Source organism: Malus domestica, chromosome 17 (genome assembly GCF_042453785.1).
Source record: "Malus domestica chromosome 17, GDT2T_hap1".
NCBI lineage: Eukaryota > Viridiplantae > Streptophyta > Magnoliopsida > Rosales > Rosaceae > Malus > Malus domestica.
Genome location: NC_091677.1, coordinates 8,758,333 through 8,780,000, shown reverse-complemented (window position 1 = coordinate 8,780,000; position 21,668 = coordinate 8,758,333). Strand labels below are relative to the sequence as shown.

The 21,668-nt window shown below is 39.6% G+C and overlaps 1 protein-coding gene, 1 long non-coding RNA gene and 1 pseudogene across 2 annotated transcripts; 2 read left to right on the top strand and 1 right to left on the bottom strand.

Moving 5' to 3' along the window:
• Nucleotides 1-1,457: 1,457 nt before the first annotated feature.
• LOC139193329 (uncharacterized) lies at nucleotides 1,458-10,067 on the top strand. The gene is made up of 3 exons (XM_070816319.1): nucleotides 1,458-1,544; nucleotides 9,139-9,369; nucleotides 9,486-10,067. Exons 1-3 carry the CDS (start codon nucleotides 1,458-1,460, stop codon nucleotides 10,065-10,067), a joined length of 900 nt encoding a protein of 299 aa, XP_070672420.1.
• A 4,672-nt stretch (nucleotides 10,068-14,739) lies between these two features.
• On the top strand, nucleotides 14,740-16,012 carry LOC139193892 (uncharacterized). Its single transcript, XR_011578424.1, has 3 exons — nucleotides 14,740-15,420; nucleotides 15,597-15,864; nucleotides 15,979-16,012. It is a non-coding gene; the product is annotated as an uncharacterized lncRNA (long non-coding RNA).
• A 122-nt stretch (nucleotides 16,013-16,134) lies between these two features.
• LOC139193929 (small nucleolar RNA U3) lies at nucleotides 16,135-16,295 on the bottom strand (annotated as a pseudogene).
• Between the last annotated feature and the right edge of the window lie 5,373 nt (nucleotides 16,296-21,668).

Genomic DNA, 21,668 nt, shown 5'->3' with positions numbered 1-21,668 from the left:
TGGGGTTTGTCCCGTGTTTTTCTATTTTTCCGTTTCGGCCCTTTTTGGTTTGTGTATTTAGTATGTGGGCATGTAGTTTGTAAATTTGTGTTGTGTGTTTAATAAAGTTTACTGGTGATCCTTTTGGATCCCACTTGTCCAAAAAAAAAAAAAATATGAGCATGGTTTAAGGATCCTGGGCTCCCCCAATCTGAATGATCTCAGCAATCACCTTACCTGAAAAAGTTTGAGAGCATTTTCTCAGCTGTAATGTTTTTGTACTGTACTGTTATTATTTGAATAGAAATGGAAAATGTGTCTGAAAGTGTACTAAAACTTACGAACCAGATTTCCTCCGAATCCAAAAAATCTGAGCATAAGGATCAAATAATCCAGACTATTGAAATTTGATTAAACGGCTACAATTATTATAACTTTTAGAGGATCAAATAATCCGGACCATTGAAATGAGATAAGATAGTATGACATGTTGAAAAACATGTGAGGAATGGTGTAGAAAAAAAAATTAGAAATAAAAAAAAAACATATTGTCCAACAAAAAAACAAAAAAAATTGGGCTGCGCCAAAAAAAAAAAAAAACCTCTAAAAAAACAAGTGAGTTGGGCAACAAAAGTGGGCTAGACAACAAAAAAAAACTCAAAAAAAAGGGGGTTGGGCAAAAAAAGAAAACCTCTAAAAAAAAAGTGATCTGGACAACAAAAAAACCTCAAAAAAAATGTCCAAAATAAATAAATAAAAAGGGTTGGCTCATCGGGCTAGCTGGCTGGTTAGAAATGGCCAGCCTGCTGGTCTGATTGGCTGGTTTTGGCCCGGTATGACCCATAAGTCATTTGGCCTAGCTCTTGGTCGGAGACGGTTTTCGTGTCATTTCGGACTATTTTTAGCCCTATGACCCTCTGGTCGGATCGGTTGGAGATGGCCTTACAAAACCCAAAATGTAATCAATCGAAATTACGTCGATTTTAAATAATTTTTAAAATTTGTAAATTCATTATTTTAGCCAACTTTTGAAACTGGTGTGTTTGATATTTGTGGACATCGTGATGTATGATTAAAAGTTCTCAGCAAATGGTGGATGTATCTAATAGTTAGGTAATTCTTTCAATTCAATGCTTTTCGGGTTCAAATATTTCCTTCTTAGTTTAGAGTAAAAATATCGTTTTGTGAAAAAAGAGTCCTCTAACATTTTTTTTTTTGTGTCAAAAGAGTCCTCTAACATTTGGTGCTACAATGCTACAATATAGTTATATTAGTTCGAATTTCGTTTATCACAAAAAAAAAAAAGATTAATAAATTAAATTAAATTAAGATAATTTTTTAAAGGATTTACCATCGTATTCCAATCAATGAGAATCGAACAGAAACTGGTGGGAAACATGGCGATTGAGTGACATTGTGCCCCTCATCACTCAACCGCCCCATTCCAACACACGCATCGACGGCCACCAACTCTGATAATGGCGTTGGAAATCCCGATGGATGTGATAAAGCAGGTGCAGATCTCGCTTCGGGAAGAAGCGGAGCTGTCGTCGTACGACCCAGAAGTGATGAGATGTAGAAATAATACATAGTATATGATTTTGAGATTGGGCAGAGATGTAGAAATAATCCAGAACAAAATCGCGCTAAAGCTAGGGCGTCACCAATAAGTGGCGCGCTGTGTGGCCCGAGCACAGTGATAAGTGAGCAAGGGTTACTGTATCTCCATCGGCACCCGGATGCAGTGTTAAATGAGCAAGGGGGCCATAGAAACTTCTTTTCGAACGACTCCACTCAAAGTTGTTTGGGAGCATATGCTCCTATCAACTTTACACGGGACACACAAAAAAAGTACTTTGATCCTATTAGACGGGGGAAGGTGAAGAAGCTAGGACAGTTGGGTAGAGTTCAAGAGAGCAAAATGCGTTTAGGAACGTGGAATATAGGAACCTTAACAGGAAAATCTATGGAAGTAGTGGAAGTTATGGTGAGGAGAAGGATAAATATTATGTGCCTACAAGAAACTAAGTGGGTTGGTCGTAAGGCAAATGATCTAGAAAACTCAGGGTTTAAACTTTGGTATTCGGGCACAAATAGAACGAGAAACGGAGTTGGCATCATCGTGGACAAGACCTTGACACAAGATGTTGTAGATGTCAAGAGGGTAGAAGATAGAATCATGGCAATCAAGATTGTAATAGGACAAGAACTTATCAATGTGATTAGTGCATACGCACCTCAAGTAGGGTTGGATACGAGTTCGAAGGAGAAATTTTGGGAAGACCTTGGAGACTTGGTGCAAGGAATTGCTCAAACGGAGAAGTTATTTATAGGAGGAGATTTAAATGGACACGTGGGCAGGGAGACAGGTAACTATGGAGGTTTTCATGGTGGCCATGGTTTTAGGGAGAGAAACGAGGATGGGGAAGCTATCTTGGATTTTGCAATGGCATATGATCTCTTCTTAGCCAACACCTTCTTTAAGAAGAGAAAAGAACATGTGATCACCTACAAGAGTGGGTCGTCAAAAACACAAATAGATTTTCTTCTAATGAGGAAAGGGGATCGTATAACTTGTAAGGATTGCAAAGTTATACCAGGAGAGAGCGTGGCTAATCAACATCGCTTGTTGGTGATGGATGTACATATCAAAAGAGTGAGAAAAAAGAACAAGACTTGGAAGTGCCCAAGGACTAGATGGTGGAATCTAAAAGAAGAAAAACAAGCCATTTTCAAAGAGAAAGTAATCACCCAGTGTGTGTGGGATAGAGAGGGGGAAGCTAGCCAAATGTGGGATTCCATGGCTAGTTGTATCCGAAAAGTAGCAAAAGAGGTATTAGGAGAGTCCAAGGGCTTTGCCCCACACCAAAAGGAATCTTGGTGGTGGAATGAGGAGGTACAAACAAAGGTGAAGGCTAAGAAAGAATGTTGTAAAGCCTTATACAAGGATAGGATCGATGAAAATGGTGAAAGGTATAGAAAAGCGAAGCAAGAGGCGAAGAAAGCTGTGAGAGAAGCTAAGTTAGCGGCTTATGACGATATGTATAAGCGACTAGATACCAAAGAAGGAGAGTTGGATATCTATAAACTAGCTAGAGCAAGGGAAAAGAAGACAAGGGACCTAAACCAAATGAGGTGCATCAAGGATGATGATGGAAAGGTTCTTGCTACAGAGAACGCGGTTAAAGACAGATGGAGAGGTTATTTTCATAATCTTTTCAATGAAGGACATGAAATGAGTGCTTCTTTAGGGGAGTTGAGTAACTCAGAAGAGTGTAGAAACTACTCTTTTTATCATCGAATCCGGAAGGAAGAAGTGGTTGTAGCTTTGAAGAAGATGAAGCATAGAAAAGCAGTAGGCCCAGACGATATACCAATCGAAGTGTGGAAAGTTTTGGGAGAGACAGGTATAACATGGCTCACTACCTTTTCAAGAGGATTTTGAAAACGAAGAAGATGTCAAATGAGTGGCGAACGAGCACTTTGGTGCCTATCTATAAGAATAAGGGCGACGTACAAAATTGCATGAACTATAAGGGTTTTAAGCTAATGAGTCATACAATGAAGCTCTGGGAGAGAGTCATTGAGCATAGATTGAGGCAAGAGACACGGGTTTCGGACAACCAATACGGGTTCATGCCAGGGCGCTCAACCATGGAGGCAATCTATCTCTTACGAAGATTGATGGAAAGATATAGAGATGGGAAAAAGGATTTACACATGGTCTTTATAGATTTGGAAAAAGCGTATGATAGGGTCCCAAGAGACATTATTTGGAGGATTTTAGATAAGAAAGGAGTACGAGTAGCATATATCCAAGCTATAAAGGATATGTATGAAGGAGCAAAGACTGCCGTAAGAACTCATGAAGGACAAACCGAAAGCTTTACCATAACTGTAGGATTACATCAAGGCTCATCGTTAAGTCCTTACCTTTTTGCTTTGGTAATGGATGAGTTTACAGGACATATTCAAGATGATATTCCTTGGTGTATGCTTTTCGCAGACGATATAGTGTTGATAGATGAAACTCAAGAAGGGGTAAATGCAAAGCTTAACCTTTGGAGAGAAGTGTTGGAATCTAAAGGTCTTCGCCTAAGCCGATCAAAGACAGAATATATGGAGTGCAAGTTCAGTGCAAATGGAGGCCAAAACGAGTTAGGGGTGAGGATCGGAGATCAAGAAATACCAAAGAGCGACCGTTTTCGTTACCTAGGATCTATCTTGCAAAAGAACGGAGAATTAGATGGAGATCTCAACCATAGAATACAAGCTGGATGGATGAAGTGGAAGAGTGCAGCCAGCGTGTTGTGTGACCGCCGTATGCCACTGAAACTCAAGGGAAAATTTTATAGGACGACAATAAGGCCGGCGATGCTGTATGGCACAGAATGTTGGGCGGTGAAGCATCAACACGTACACAAAATGGGTGTAGCGGAGATGAGGATGCTTCGTTGGATGTGTGGGCACACGAGAAAGGATAAGATTAGGAATGAGGATATCCGGGGTAAAGTAGGAGTAGCCGAAATTGAAGGAAAGATGAGAGAAAATCGGTTACGATGGTTTGGACATGTGCAAAGAAGGCCTACTGACGCTCCGATTAGAAGATGCGACTATGGGACAGAGGTTCAGGGCCGAAGGGGTAGAGGAAGACCTAGGAAAACTTTGGAAGAGACTTTAAGAAAAGACTTAGAGTACTTGGATCTAACGGAGGACATGACACAGGACCGAGCACAATGGCGTTCTAAGATTCATATAGCCGATCCCACTCAGTGACTTGGATTTTCCAAGTCTCCAACCGAGAAGTTTTCCTCACTCGGGAATTTAAGGGAACACTACCTCAACCTACATGCTCCACTCACAAAGCTTCAACATACAAGCTTCAACAAAAGAAAATTCAAAGAACTTAGCGAAGAAGGCTTTGGTGTATTTAACATAATACGTTGAAATGAAGGAAAACTTATTTATTGATATCCCCGATAAGTTACAAATATGTACATATACATGAGTCAAAATAAACAAACAAGAGGGAGCCTTCACAAAGGTTGCTTAGGAGAAGTCTCAGCAGTCGGTAGAGCCCCAGAAAGAGAAGGCACCGGAGGGGGAACATTCGGAGCCTCAGTACTGGACAGAACCCTAGAATGAGGGGGCATCAGAAGTTGATCACTTGGAGCTTCATTACGCGGTTCAGCCCCAGAAGACGAAGGCAATAAATGCCTTTGGAACAAACCCACAAATCTCTGATGATCAAGTAAAACCTGACCATCAGATTCCTTCATCTGGTCAAGCTTCCTCTTCATGTTTGTAGCATAGTCATGTGCGAGCCGGTGCAACTGTTTATTCTCATACTTGAGCCCTCTAATCTCCTGTTTAAGACTCATCACTTCAGCCGCCAATGATTCAACTTGGCGGGTTCGAGCAAATAGGCGTTGGGCCATATTAGACACAGAACCTGCACACTGAACACTGAGAGCCAGAGAATCCTTAACAGCCAACTCATCAGACCGTTTGGAAAGTAGTCTGTTATCTTTGGGAGTGAGAAGGTTCCTGGCCACCACCACAGCGGTCATATCATTCTTCATCACGGAATCCCCAACGGTAAGAGGACCAGTAGGGGAGACGAAGGATGGGCGCCATATGTTGTCTGTAGAAGGCGGGGCTGCCTCTTCAACAAGGTTCAAGTCAAAACGACGGTCGGAGGGGCCAGACATTTTTAAAGGTGTTGAAGAGAGAAGAGGTCGGACAAATCAAGATCTTAGAAGTGCAAGAATGGAGCTTCTACTGGTGGAGATTCAAGTGTGCTTTGGAACTTAATGCCAGCCCTAATAAAAATCTGCACTCGACGGAGCTTCAGAAATCGAAGAGGCGCCTGCTCAGAAATCGAAGAGGCATTTGCTTTCTCAAAAGCTGGGCTGCTCAGAGACCACGATGGTCGATCTCAGAAATTGAAGAGGTGTTTGCTTTCTCAAAAGCTGGGCTGCTCAAAGACCACGAGGGCCGATCTCAGAAATCGAAGAGACACCTACTTTTCCAGCCTTGTCAGCACTTGTCACACGCACACTCAACTTTGCGGAAATTATGGGCATTCTGTCGAAGATTTCTGGTGAAGTAGAAAGCACATGAATCTTACTGTTCAATCACCCACTTCCCACACGCAACAGCAGCTCATTGATACCACAGATAACTTTGCCAAAAGTTCCCTGACAAAGTTGAGACACGTGAAGCTTGCAGCTCCCACTACATCGCTCTGACCAAGAAGGGTAAAAGAATAGCAAAGAAACAGCACTAACAAAGTTTAAACACATAAATTTTGAAGGTTTACCTACCATATTATTACCCACAAGGGAAAGGAACAGTACCACTGCTGGATAATTGGAAAGTCCATGTGTGTCAACCTCTGTGCTTCGTGGCAAGGTAGACTAGCAAACATGCCCAACCTTTACTCACATTCGAGAAAACACTCCCAACAAGATTGCTTGCTCCAAAATCGAAGAGGCACCGCCCTCCGAATCTCGAGAGCCAGACTCCCAACATGATTACTTTCTCAAAAATCGAAGAAATGGTAAAGGAACAGTACCACTGCTGGATAATGGAAAGTCCCTGTGTGTCAACCTTTGTGCTTCGTGGCAAGGTATACTAGCAAACATGCCCAACCTTTACTCACATTCGAGAAAACACTCCCAACAAGATTGCTTGCTCCAAAATCGAAGAGGCACTGCCCTCCGAATCTCGAGAGCCAGACTCCCAACATGATTACTTTCTCAAAAATTGAAGAGAAACTGCTCTCCGAATCTCGAGAGCCAGACCCCCAGCAGGATTGCTTTCTCAAAAATCGAAGAGACATCGTTCTCCGAATCTCGAGAGCCAGATCCCCGACAGGATTACTTGTTCGAAAACCGAAGAGGCACCACTTTCCCAACTTCAAGAGCCGGATCTCCTTGGATAAAGCTTGTCTGTAATCTTCACACGCAACATCAGTTTTCCAGATACCACAGACCACTTTTTCAAAGTGCTCTGACAGAGTTAAAACATGTGAAGCTGGCAGCTCCCACTACCGTGCTATGACCAAGCAGGGTAAAGGAATAGCATTACTACTTGTTGTTAGGGAGACTCCTATATAAGTCGACCTCCATCCCCAACGGACAGGCAGAGCTGCAAAAATGCTTAACCCTTCCTCATATCTGAGAGGGCACTCCCAACGAAGCCTTTCGAAATATTCAGCTTTCTTTCCCCCCGATAATACCTCTGCAAACAAGCTATACTAGAGCAAGAATATCTCATATCATCAGGGTTAAAAGCAAGAGTATCCCATATCATACTTTTTCCCTGTCTTTTCCTTTGGCCTTGTTCTTACCTGCAAGACAATGAGAAAGAGAGCAATCAGTCAGCACTTGAAATCAAGCTTCCAGCCAGGAACTGACTGCCTGGAACCCCTTACCTGATTACTTACCTGGCATTGCTCTCGAGTACTCATCTTCAACATCTTATGCTTCCAAGGAAGATACCGCATTTTCCTGAGGAACAGATAGGGCAAGTGAGAATGATACAAGGAAGCATGTGGAGATAAGCGTAACAGCACACGTGCCGATACATCCACTACTCTGTCAAAAGCAAAAGTATCCCATATCAGCAGGGTCGAACGTACTCTAGATTTGATAGACTTGTTTTGACCCTCAAATTCTTCAGTCAACCTTACACTCTTGAGGAAACCAGAAAACCCTCCAGCCCAGTTCAAGAATAAGCCTGTGGAAAATTACTTCTTCAAAAGCAAAAGTATCCCATATCATCTCTTCTCATTTTTCTTCTCTTTATCCTTCATGCTGCCTGCAAGATAGGGAGAATGTGAACAATCAGTCGGAGCTCTGATTGCTTACCTTGTCTGTCACCTCTTTCAGCAGATCCCCTAGCTCGGCGACTTAGGGGACTCCTACTACATGGTTTGTATCGCGTTTGACCAAGCCTGAAACTACAAGTAAGCTTCAAGTGAAATTGATACATTACCTTGTGCATCTCCACCAGTTAAAGATACCACCCCTGGATGGAGGAAGAGTACTTCCAGAGAAGATGCCACATCTACCTATGAGACAGATAAGGCAAGTCAAGACGATACCACACTCCGGTACTTAGAAGTTTCGTGATTACGGGATCATTCTCCCACAATATTTCTTAATGTCATTTGTACTAAATCATTCACTTGTACTCACTAAAGGAGAGCTTGAACCTATGTACTAGTGTAAACCCTTCACAATTAATTAGAACTCTTCTATTCCGTGGACGTAGCCAATCTAGGTGAACCACGTACATCTTGTGTTTGCTTTCCTATCTCTATCCGTTTATATACTTATCCACACTAATGACCGGAGCAATCTAGCGACGATCACAAAAAGCAACCGTTTTTGCTATCTAGGATTTATCTTGCAAGAGAACGGAGAATTAGATGGAGATCTCAACCATAGAATACAAGCTGGATGGATGAAGTGTAAAAGTGCATCCAGCGTGTTGTGTGACCGTCGTAGGCCACTGAAGCTCAAGGGAAAATTTTATAGGACGGCAATAAGGCCAGCGATGTTGTATGGCACATAATGTTGAGCGGTGAAGCATCAACACGTACACAAAATGGGTGTAGCGGAGATGAGGATGCTTCGTGGGATGGGTGGGCACACGAGAAAGGGTAAGATTGGGAATGAGGATATCCGAGGTAAAGTAGGAGTAGCCGAAATTGAAGGAAAGATGAGAGAAAATCGGTTCCGGTGGTTTGGACATGTGCAAAGAAGGCCTACTGACGCTCCGGTTCAAAAATGTGACTATGGGACAGAGGTTCAGGGCCGAATGGGTAGAGGAAGACCTAGGAAAACTTTGGAAGAGACCCTAAGAAAAGACTTAGAGTACTTGGATTTAACGGAGGAAATGACACAAAATCTAGCGCAATGGCGTTCTAGGATTCATAGGCCGACCCCACTTAGTGGGAAAAGGCTTTGTTGTTGTTGTAGTCCATTTATTCCGCAACCATATCATCTAAGTGGGAAATTATAGTTTTGTTTGCCTATCTTTCGTTTGCTAGAAATGAGGTTTATTGTCCTCTCGTCAATGTAGAGACTTTGAAATTAATTTTGTGGGGCTTCTTGAATACTCGATAAAGTTTTAGACTTTGGTTTGCAGAAGATAGTGGATTTACCTGTTAGAGCAAATGAATTAAACAGAGCACAGACTGCGCGGAATGATGAGTTAAGTCTATCTGATCTCTTAAATCTTGAAATAAAATGGACCTCTAAGCGAGAGAAAATTGAGACTGATCTCCCAAATGAGATCCCCAATCTGCTCAAATTACCAGATTTGGCTGGAGTCAATCTCGACAACTTTTTCTTTGAGGAAAGAAAGATGGTTCTTCGAGTAATTCCGAAGAGTTGTTCGGGTCTAGCACACAGATTGTCGGTAAAGAGAGTTTCCAAGGTCATGAAACTCTTAGGTTGTTTGAGAATGTAAAGCCTTTTGAGACAGTTGTGCAGACTACTGAAGGAGAGAGTGGTGATTCTGGTTGGGCGGCAAGTTTTCAGTTTGCTGCTTCTGAATCACAAGCTTCTGAAACCCTTCCTCTAGCTTCTGAAATCCTTCCTCGAGCTTCTGAAAGCCTCTCTCAAGCTTCTGAAAGCCTCTATCAAGCTTCTGAAAGTCTCTCTCAAGCTTCTGAAAGCCTTCCCCAAGAATCAAAATCCCTTGACGCCTTTGTGGGTTCCACGGTGGATTTTTCTGCCCGCATAGGCACGGTATTTGGATCTGTAGTGGACTCAATGAATGAAAAATCAAACCATAGTGTGACTGGGTCTGCATCCTCCGACTGGTTTCAAGATGATCTGTTGGGCGTTTCCAACTCTGGGTTTTCTGGAGAGCCTGAACGGTTGGAAATCCTTGCTGAGGTGAAGGGTGGAATAGCTGAAAATGTGAATAACTCTTTTCCTGATGGTGTCGATTGGGTTCAAGACAACCAGTTGCAGATCACTAGCAACAAGGATCTTGATGGTAATGTTAGTATACCATGCGTCCAGCCCATGATGAAAGACATTAAAGGTCCAACCCATTATAAAGGATGAATGCTAGAAAATTCTAGCATCTTATCAAATGCCAAGGAACTAGAAAAATCTGGTCCAAATATGCATGTCGGTGGAGTGCATGCATAAGCTAGAAAGTTCTAGCTGTTTGAATAATATTGAGGCTATCATGCAAGCCTAAGTCGATGGGCTTGTGTATAAGTCAGCAAAACTCAATTATAAATAGGGGTGTATGTATGTATCATGAGATGTGAAAAAACGAAGTAAGAGTGTTCCACTCCAAGAGTGAGGGTTATAAGAGTTGTTCCACTTCAAGTTTGAGAGTAAGAGTGTTCCACTACACATTGTGTGTGAGTGAAGTTTAGAGTGATAGAAAGTGTATGTTATACTTTCTTGTATTCATCAAGCATTGTCTTTGGCTTGTACCGACATTCATAACAAGTGGTATCAGAGCCCGGTTGGCTCTTACTACGAGATGGAAGGAAGTGGCACTATGATCAAACTCACCAACTCCAATTGGGTAACATGGAAGCCAAGGATAAAGGACATTCTCTATTGCAAGGATCTGCATGAGCCAATTGAAGGAGATGCCGCTAAATCCGAGAGCATGTCGGATGCCGAGTGGAAGAAGATGAATCACAAGACTATTGGCACAATTAGACAATGGGTGGACGATAGTGTTTTTCACCATGTGTCTAATGAAACCAATGCCCACGAGTTTTGGACGAAGCTTGAGTCATTGTTTGAGAAGAAGACCCCAGCCAAGAAAGCCTTCTTAATCAAAGAGCTCATCAATGTGAAGTACAAGGATGGTTTAAGTGTAGCAGAACACTTGAACAATTTCCAGAATATCATCAACCAGTTGGCTACTATGAAAATGACGATTGAGGACGAGCTACAAGCGCTCTTGTTACTTGGATCCTTGCCAGACAGTTGGGAGACCTTTGTGGTGAGTATAAGTAACTCTGCTTCTAATGGTGTTCTTACTCTTGATAATGTTAAAAATAGCATGCTCAATGAAGAAACAAGGAGAAAGACTTCTGGCACAGATAGCAGCCAAGTATTTGTCACAGAGAACCGCGGAAGAAGCAAGAGTAGAGGGCCTAGAGATCATGGCAGGAGTCCTAGCCGATCCAAGTCAAGGTTCAGGGGTGCATGCCACCATTGTGGCAAAGAAGGCCATATGAAGAAAAATTGTCAAGTTTGGAAGAGAGAGCAAAGGGAATGAAACAATCAGAAGAAAGATGATACTGGCAATACCACCGCTGTCATATGTGGTGATGTACCAGAAATATTGTCTGTTAGTGATTGTCTGCATATAGGTAACTCTAACAGAGACATTGAATGGATCTTTGATAATGGAGCTTCCTTCCATGCTACGTCCAAACGGGAGTTCTTCAGTACATACAAAGAAAGTGACTTTGGCATAGTGAAGATGGGGAATGAAAGCTATTCCAAATTCTTGGAATTGGTGATATTTGCCTAAGAACTAATCTCGGCTGCCAGTTGATGTTGAAAGATGTGAGACATATTCCTGATATACGTCTCAATCTGATATCCATTGGTACCCTTGATCGACAAGGTTATTATCACCATATTGGCAAAGGAAAATTGAAGCTTACTAAAGGCTTAATGGTGGTAGCAAGAGTACGACTTTGTTGTACGTTGTACCGGTCAAATGCCAAGATTTTGAAAGGTGAGTTGAATGCTGTGGAGGACTCATCTCTAGATTTGTGGCATAAGAGGCTAAGCCACATGAGCGAGAAAGGCCTACAAGTTTTGGCAAAGAAGTCTCACATTCCCTTTGCCAAAGGTACGTCGTTAAACTCTTGTGAGCACTGTTTATTCGGAAAACAAAAAAGAATTAGTTTTTCGGTTCCATCTACAAAGAAAGGAAATTTGTTAGATCTTGTTTATTCAGATGTGTGTGGTCCCATGGAAGTTGAGTCACTTGGAAGAAATAAATATTTTGTTACTTATATTGATGATGCTTCACGAAAGGTTTGGGTGTATTTGTTGAAATCCAAAGACCAGGTGTTTCAGACATTCCAGGAGTTCCATGCCATGGTGGAGAGGGAAATTGGGAAACCTCTCAAGTGCCTTCGTAGCGACAACGGCGGTGAGTACACATCTTACCAGTTTAGAGAGTATTGTGTGAAACATGGCATACGTCATGAGAAGACAGTTCTTGGAACTCCACAACATAACGGCGTTGCTGAAAGAATGAACCGAACCATCATGGAGAAAGTCAGGTGTATGCTGAGGACTGCAAAGTTATCTAAGCAGTTCTGGGGTGAAGCTGTAAAGACAGCCTGCTATTTGATCAACCGATCTCCATCAGTACCATTAGGTCTTGATGTTCCGGAGAGAGTATGGACTGGTAATGATGTGTCTTACTCTCATCTGAAGGTGTTTGGCTGCAAAGCTTTTGTGCATGTGCCCAAATAGCAGAGATCGAAGTTAGACTACAAAGCTACATCGTGCATCTTTCTTGGTTATGGCGGTGAAGATTTTGGTTACAGATTATGGGACCCATACCAGAAGAAGTTTATCCGAAGTAGAGACGTGGTCTTTTATGAAGATCAAACAATTGGGGATTCGGATAAAGAGACACAACCAGATGGCGCAATCAGAGGAGTTGATCCATTAACTTCAAATGAAGAAAGTCACGATGACATCCCTGAAGCAGCTGCCAATGAAGTGCATGCAGAACCAGATAATGCTGATCAAGGGGAGCCTAGTCAAGAAGAGCAGATTCAAGAAGAACCCAATCAGGGGGAGCCTCCAACCCTGCAAGAGCATGAAGATCAGGTCAGAAGATCCAGCAGAAGTCGAAGACCATCTACCAAGTATTCTTCATCAGAGTATATCATGTTGACTAATTATGGAGAGCCTGAAACTTATGAGGAGGCCAAAGCTCATAATGACAGTGATAAATGGATGAAGGCAATGGAGTTAAAGATGAATTCCTTATTAAAAAATGATACCTATGAGTTGGTGGAGCTTCCAAAGGGCAGAAAAGCATTGAAAAACAAGTGGGTATTCAAATTGAAAAGGGACGACAACATGACAAGGTACAAGGCTCGTTTGGTTGTCAAAGGTTTTGGTCAAAAGAAAGGAGTTGACTTTGATGAGATTTTCTCACCGGTGGTGAAGATGACTTCCATTCGAGTTATCCTTGGTATGGCAGCAAGCATGGATCTTGAGCTCGAGCAGTTAGACGTTAAAACTGTATTTCTCCATGGCAACTTAGAAGAGGAGATATATATGGAGCAACCCAAAGGCTTTGAAGTCAAAGGTAAAGAAACTTTGGTGTGCAAGCTCAAGAAAAGCTTATATGGTCTTAAGCGGGCTCCGAGACAGTGGAATAAGAAGTTCAACTCATTCATGGTGAGTAATGGGTACAAGAGAACTCATGCTAACTCTTGTGTCTATATCAAACAATTTTCTGGAGGTAAATTCATCATTTTATTGCTTTATGTTGATGACATGTTGATTGTCGGTCAAGATGCTTCTATGATTACAAAGCTCAAAGAAGAGTTATCTAAGTCCTTTGACATGAAGGACTTAGGGCCAGCCAAGCAGATTTTGGGCATGGAGATAATACGTGACAGAAAATCCAAGAAGTTGTGGCTGTCACAAGAAAAGTATGTTGAACGGGTGCTTGAAAGGTTCAACATGAAAGCAGCTAAATCGGTAAGCTCACCTTTAGCCAATCATATCAAGTTGAGCAAAGAGTCGTGTCCAAAAACATATGAAGAAAAGGAGAAAATGGCAGTTGTTCCCTACTCTTCAGCAGTAGGAAGTATCATGTATGCAATGGTGTGCACACGGCCAGATATTGCTCATGCAGTAGGTGTGGTGAGCAGGTTTCTCTCTAATCCAGGGAAGGACCACTGGGAAGCTGTTAAGTGGATTCTCAGATATTTAAAGGGGACTTCTAAGATGTGCTTGTGCTTTGGCGATTCCAAACCAATCTTGGAAGGATTTACAAATGCTAACATGGGAGGTGACCTGGATGGTAGAAAATCTATGTATGGGTACTTGTTTACTTTTGTAGGGGGAGCCGTGTCTTGGCAATCCAAGTTGCAAAAGTCTGTTGCTTTGTCCACAACTGAGGCTGAATACATAGCCGCTACAGAAGCATGCAAGGAGTTATTGTGGCTGAAGCGGTTTCTCCAAGAGTTAGGTTTGAAGCAAAGTGATTATGGCGTTTATTGTGATAGTCAGAATGCTCTGGATTTGAGCAAGAATACTACATATCATTCACGCACCAAGCACATTGATATTCATTATCACTGAATTAGAGACGCTATCGAGAACAAGTTGCTACAGCTGAAGAAGAGTCATACCGATAATAATTCTTCAGACATGTTGACAAAGGTAGTCACAAAATCAAAGTTGGAATTCTGCATTAAGGCTGCTGGGATGGACTCCAGGTAACTTGGAGTCATGATTGGAATTCCTCCCTCATGGACTGGAGGGGGAGATTGTTGGTATACCATGCGTCCAGCCCATGATAAAGACATTAAAGGTCCAACCCATTATAAAGGATGGATGCTAGAAAATTCTAGCATCTTATCAAATGCCAAGGAACTAGAAAAATCTGGTCCAAATATGCATGTCGGTGGAGTGCATGCATAAGCTAGAAAGTTCTAGCTGTTTGAATAATATTGAGGCTGTCATGCAAGCCTAAGTCGATGGGCTTGTGTATAAGTCGGCAAAACTCAATTATAAATAGGGGTGCATGTATGTATCATGAGATGTGAAAAAACAAAGTAAGAGTGTTCCACTCCAAGAGTGAGGGTTATAAGAGTTGTTCCACTTCAAGTTTGAGAGTGAGAGTGTTCCACTACACATTGTGTGTGAGTGAAGTTTAGAGTGATAGAAAATGTGTGTTATACTTTCTTGTATTCATCAAGCATTGTCTTTGGCTTGTACCGACATTCCTAACAGGTAAGACTACTGTGGAGAATGATGATTCGTTTGATGCTTGGAATGATTTCACAAGCTCGAGTAATGCACCAAATCTTGTGGATAGTTCTGTTAAACAAAGTGTTGTGGATTGGGTTCAAGACAACCAATTGCAGACCACTAGCAACAAGGCTCTTGATAATAAGACTACTGATGCGGATGGTGATTCATTCGATGCTTGGAATGATTTTGCTAGCTCCAAGAATGCATCAAATCTTGCAGATAATTCTGTAAAACAAAGTATTAATCAGACGGCAGCTGTTGACCACACTTCAGAAATAAATTTGTTCGGCACTAGCAGCTCCGGTGACTTGGATTTTGGTAGCTTTTTGCAACCAGATTTCTCAGCAGGAGCATTTAACAGTTCCAACAGTTCAACTGAAGTGGACAGAGTGCAGCCAGAGCCTTCTGTATTAGACAGGTGTGTGTATAAGCCAACGTTTATCGGTGCTATTATAGCTGCAGAATCCTGTTTCGAATCACCGTGGAATGCTAATTTGCCGTTTTCAATAATGTAATACGTGAAGCTTCATGGAAAATACTTGTGCTCGTTCTTTAAAGAACCTATGTTAACTCCTTTTTCTGTTGCGTGTTTAGGTTGGCTGATGCAAGCACTAACAACAACAACAACAACAACAACAAAGCCTTTTCCCACTAAGTGGGGAGATGCAAGCACTAACGATGAAAAAAAAAATCTGAAGATGTGGTGGAGGGCGGAGATGTTTCCGGCGTAAGAGCAGGGTCAAAATCTGACGATGTGGAGAGAATAATGTCACAGATGCATGATCTCTCGTCTATGCTCGAAAGCACTCTTTCAATCCCTCCCAAGCAAGACGGATTACATCCACCCTCGAAGGATTGAGACGTAATTTACTTATGTGTTTTTATCATGCAATGTTTGTTGTGCATCATGTAATTCTAGTTTTATATGTTCCATTTGTTCACAATTTTGTATTTTATTCTTTATAATCTTATGTAGAAATCAAAGAAATATATTGGAAGTATTTTCTACACGGCGATTGGAATGCCTGTGATCGGACGGTATGTGTATTTTAACCAAAAGGCAGCAAGTGAATAAAGAATTGAAGAAGAATATGAAATTTTACACACAAAAAAAACAGAGTTGGGAAGGCGGGGTCTGTAGGACAACAGTGTGACCACTCCAAGCATCACAGGGCTGTTAATCACGTTCTGATCGCACGGTCATGGTTCATCCACCAGATTGAGATTCTTGTCTCCTTAAGAATCAAGGATACAGAGGTACAATCTATAGAACAGATCCTGTTCAAGTAACGTAAGAATTGTGAGTACGGAAATGACTATATATAGGCTGTTGTGGTTCCGCGCAGCGTCGATGTGGGACTGATGTTGTTATGCTTTGTATATTTTTGCTGCTCACAAGTCACAACTATCTGCCAAGGTTTTGCCTTCAATTCAACCACATTGAAGCAACTACTACAAAAAAAATCAAGGATTCCAATTCAGAAAGAGTATACCTATTGAGAAAGGAGAAAGCTGTTGATAAAGCTGTAAGGAAGATTATGATGGGTTCGGAAGCAGAGGAAATGAGAAGTAGAGCTTGGGAACTTGCAGAGCAGGCAAAGAGGGCTATTGAGAAAGGAGGATCATCACATTCTGATTTGAATGCCCTAATTGAAAGTGTTGAAATCCCGTGGTTAAAATGTTGGAGCACACATTTGGATGAGGCATTACTTAAAAATTTTAGATGCTTTTTTAATCAAAATGGTCCCTCATATTAGTATAAGTCTTTAATTTGGTCCATAGCAATGAAAATTAATCAATGTAGTCCCTATGTTTGAATTTCCATCACCAATGTGATCCTTCCGTTATACCTTTGTTTGTTTGTTGCTCTGGCATATATATGGGACTATAAACCTAATAAAGCCGTGCCACATGAATTATACAAAATAATTAATTCTTTTAAACTATTTAAGGAGGTGTAGTCAAACTTAAATTTTAGAGAATTTAAATAGATTTTAAAATCCTAGTGTAGTCAACTAAAGAATTTTTAAAATCTATGAAAATCTAGGTGTAGTTAGTCGAGATTTTAATAGTCATTTTTAAAGTTCATCCAATGTAGGTGTATGAAAAAGCTAAAGATTTTGTAGGATTTCATTAAATTATGGATTTTGTGGGATTGGAGAGCAAGAAGTGTATATAACCAAGATCAATTAGAATCCTACCTCACACCTTAAGATTTCAAATCCATGGACCTCTTTGAATGTCTGACTCTCTCTTCCTCCTACTGGCTGCTAGCCACTTTCTTTGTTTTCTTCTTCCTTCATCTCTAAAAATTTTCCTTCAATTTTCGTTGATGGGTCACATCATTTATGGATAGAAATGATATTGGGTTGCATAATCTATCTATGTATAAAGAGAATGGAAAAGGTAAATAGTGATTTTGGTGTCACCAATCTTCAACAAAAAGATTTGGACAAAAATGAACTCAAGACAAAAAACTTCAAATGCATTCCAAAATAATACATCAAATCAGGCAGGGGCATTTTCGTTATTTTAACAGTTTTTTTTAATAATAATAATAATTATTATTATTATTATTATTATTTTAAATTAGTACCTTACAATAGGCTAGCAATAATGTGATTCAATTTCGCTATTTTTAAACATATTCAAAACATCTTAAGAGGCTTGTAATGCAGGTTATAAAAAAAGTCATTCGCACGCGGATAATAATGTGATTAAATTAGTTGTCAAATGTTTTTTTTTAACAAACTATACTATTTACGCTAAGGGGGAGGGGTAGACTTATCCTCACAATGGGTTGCAGCAATGGTAATTTCTAAACTACTGTGAGACAGTGGCATACTATACCAATTGGGTGTATCGAATATCAAGATGGTGAACTAAAAACTTCTCATCTAAGCCGTTATCTACGCTTAGTTTCTTAAATGTAAGGCATCTTTATTACCAGGTCAACTTTGCACTTTAGAAATAACAGGGTACAGCCTTGCCAGAACGGGCTACTCATTGTAGAGCATGATCATATATAATGTTCAAGATGTAAGAATTTGAGTAGACATAATCATTATTTTGATAGAAGTGTATTGATTAAGTGAATAGAGTTTTGTAACGGTCCGCTACCTCATCAAGGGACATAAAATTGGGTAGACCTTTATTCGAAGAATAATTTGAAGAAAACATGGAATCGGACATAGAATTTTCTACTACCGAATTTTCAACCCCAAAAGAAGAATAATTTGAAGAAAACATACCCATTGATGGATTCAGAAACTTGGAGATTCGCAAAAGGTTGAAGGCTTGATTCTTGAAGCAATATATGCTGCTGCTAATTTGTAAAAGAGAACAAATAGGTTTTTCTCCCCAAATTTGAAGTATTGAACAATCTTTTCTGGCTTTTAAGTTCTTCCACATTCCATGATTGATTGAAAGCATTAAAATTTTTGGAATAAAGTTAGAGTGAGAGACCTTTGAAGTCTTGCATGCTCAAGACCTTTGGAGTCTCCCAGCCAAAATCCCTCAATTGATGCTCAAGACCTTTGGAGTCTCCCAGCCAGAATCCCTCAAGACCCTTGGAGACCTTTCATTCTTTTTATAAAAAAATATAAATAATAAATATTTATATTTTTTATTAAATAATGAAAACGGGGCAGGTTCGGGTACGGGTTCGGGGCGGATACCCCTATAACCATAACCGAACCCGAACCCAAACAATTTACCCAACGGTTACCCATAACCGTAAAAAACCCAAAATTTGATCCCCAAAATTGAACCGTTCGGATCGGTTACCTACGAGGATCGGGTTTGACGGATTAAATTGCCATCCCTAGTGGCACCATTTCTGGCCGAAAATGGTTCCTTCTGAGGGGTTTGTAATTCATGGAGGGGTGGAGCCACAACTATCATTCTAAAAGAGTCACCTTCTCAATTCTTGAATTAAAACCTGGACTCCAAGATTGTAAAACAACAGAATGTGTTGATTCCCTTCGAAAATTGTCAAAACATCCAAAAGAGTACAGACGAAACAAATTATGCATATGAATATCATATTTACTTTGTGTTTCATAGTTTGAACCTTCGTTTATGCAATCTCACCGTTGTTTTTGCTTTCTTGTATGCCCTATTTTTCACACAATTCTTACAAATCATGGCAACAAAATCTTATTTTTTGTGTTTCTGGATAATGGGAGGGCGTGCCTATTAAGGATTCAGTAATGTGCTGATGTTTCAGTTCAGCAAGCTCATTTTGTTGTTTTTGTTGGGGGGGGGAGAGAGAATATTGTTGTTCGATACCATGTTCATGACACAAGGTAGAGAATGATTGATTCACATATTTATTACCCTTGTCACTTTGGAAGACCATAATGATAGCATAAATATGTTACAAACCATGGCACACAAAGTGTTTAAAGTGATAAAAAAGAAGAAGAAAGGAAATTAGAGTCTAATCCTTGAATAAGTTCAACTTTTGATTAACACCTGGTATAAGATTAAGAATTGAATTTAGTCTCTTGATCCGCTTTACATGTCATCATGCATATTCCATGTCATTTTTACCCATTTTACATTGATTTTATGGTTTTCTTTTTTCCAATTCTAACCTCGTGAACAATAATTGTTTTTATGAGAGATGTTGCAAAATTTATTACTCATTTGAAATTCAAATATTTGCATTTAATTTATTACTCATTTGAGAAATTTTGTAGAATTTATTACTCATTTGATATAAGGTGATGATCCTCTCTCTCCCTCTCACTCTCGATCTCTCTCTCACTCTCTCCCTCTCTCCCTCCTACAAGACAACCAGCCATATTGCTCCATGGTGAGTCGGTGACCACCACTCCTCTCCATAGCATCGGCCAAAGGCTCACATTATCTCCATAAACTCCCTTTCAATCTCCGAAATAAAAACTTGGACTTCATGATTTTTTATTTTGCATCTTCTAGTTTGAATTGCTTCAAAAAAATCTATTAATCTGAATGAAATTTTCCATTTGGTGATTGTTATACCTAATATATGAAGCCTTTTTTTTCTATTTTTCACAACAATAGTGATCTCAACAAGAAGCCTTTTTTTCGTATAGCTACATTATACTTTTGAGAACTATATAGGTACATACATTTTGGTACATGTACTTCATCCAATATTTCGATACATATGTTTCGGTACACATGTTTTGGTACACATGCTTGATACATATATTTCGGTACACATGTTTAGGTACTATATTTCGGTACATTTATATACTTCGGTGCACATACTTTGGTACACATATTTAGGTACAATCATTTTATAATTGTTTGGTATATACTCTTTACTTTGCAACTTGCATAATGATAGACTTTATGTATTTTGTATTTTTTTCTTAACGTTTCATTAATATATTTTTTGTTATGATTTTCCATTCAGGTGTATTTATTAATAGAGGAAGTCAATGATGATGGCAAAAAAGCTGGATCAAATAATCAATGTAGTCCCTATGTTTGTTATTAAAGGGCCTACCACAACCACTTGAATTAAATTATGAGGTATTCATCAATTTCCCCCCTGAACTTGTGACTATTGGCCAATTTCCCCCCTTAACTTTAATTTTGGCCAATTTCCCCCCTCAACTCTCATAATTAGTCAATTTCCCCCTCAACTTTAATTTGGCCAATTTTCCCCATCAACTCTCATAATTAGTCAATTTGCACCCTACTGTTAATTTTTTTTTAATTTTCCATCTATTCTTTTTTTTTTTTCAATCTTTCTAATAACTTCCAACAAAGTACTAAAATTAACATAAACTCACTTGCATAATATAGGGTAAAATGTACAAAAACATAATACAATTAGTATGTGATATGGGTTGATTATAAGAAAATGTTATGAATCGGGTTTAAAACGTGTAGAAGAAGAAATAATAACAAAAAGACATAATAATCCTAAACTCATGGATCAGACCTATTTCAATAAAATAGGTTATTCTTAATAAGGAGTCTAAAATTATGAATTGATTAGCCATTTTTGCATTAAAGTTCGATTCTCTGCAATTTACTTGAACTTAGCTTTCACTTTTATAAAGAGAATTGTATTCACATACAAAAATGTACGCATCAATCCTTTTCGTTATCAATTTTGTATAGTAAAAAATCAAATAAAATTACTCCATATTGATTTATTATGACTAATAATACTATCTATGATAAATTGTAAAATTCTAAATTTTAATCTATTTGTAATAGGATAAAGATATAGGAAAATGATTAACATACATCTTATTTAGTTTCTTACACACACTTGTTTAATTATGATCAAATTAAAAAATTAATAGTAGGGTGCAAATTGACTAATTATGAGAGTTGAGGGGGGAAATTGGCCAATAGTCACAAGTTGAGGAGAGGAATTGATGAATATCTCTTAAATTATTGAGTGAAATCCAAAAGGCACCAAAAAATGAGGTAAGGATTTTAACTTTGTAAGAACGAGTGGTTCTGATGTGTTTTAGATTTGTAGGATCATTTTCGAATGAGATATTAAATACGTCAAATAGAATTAAAAGATATTTAAGATTCTATTTGATACACCGTATAAAATATCAAATAATGTTAATAATATGAAATACGATATTTGACGTCTGTTTGAATTAAATAGACGGATTAAATAATCCGGGCCTACCTTTTATATAT

Bases quoted from the DNA above. Each gene is read 5' to 3' on its own strand.
- LOC139193329 (XM_070816319.1), top strand. From the start codon at position 1,458: ATGGCGTTGGAAATCCCGATGGATGTGATAAAGCAGGTGCAGATCTCG. The intron at 1,545-9,138 runs GTGATGAGATGT...TTTGGTTTGCAG, and splicing joins TGTCGTCGTACGACCCAGAA to AAGATAGTGGATTTACCTGT. The intron at 9,370-9,485 runs GTAATTCCGAAG...ACAGTTGTGCAG, and splicing joins AAAGAAAGATGGTTCTTCGA to ACTACTGAAGGAGAGAGTGG.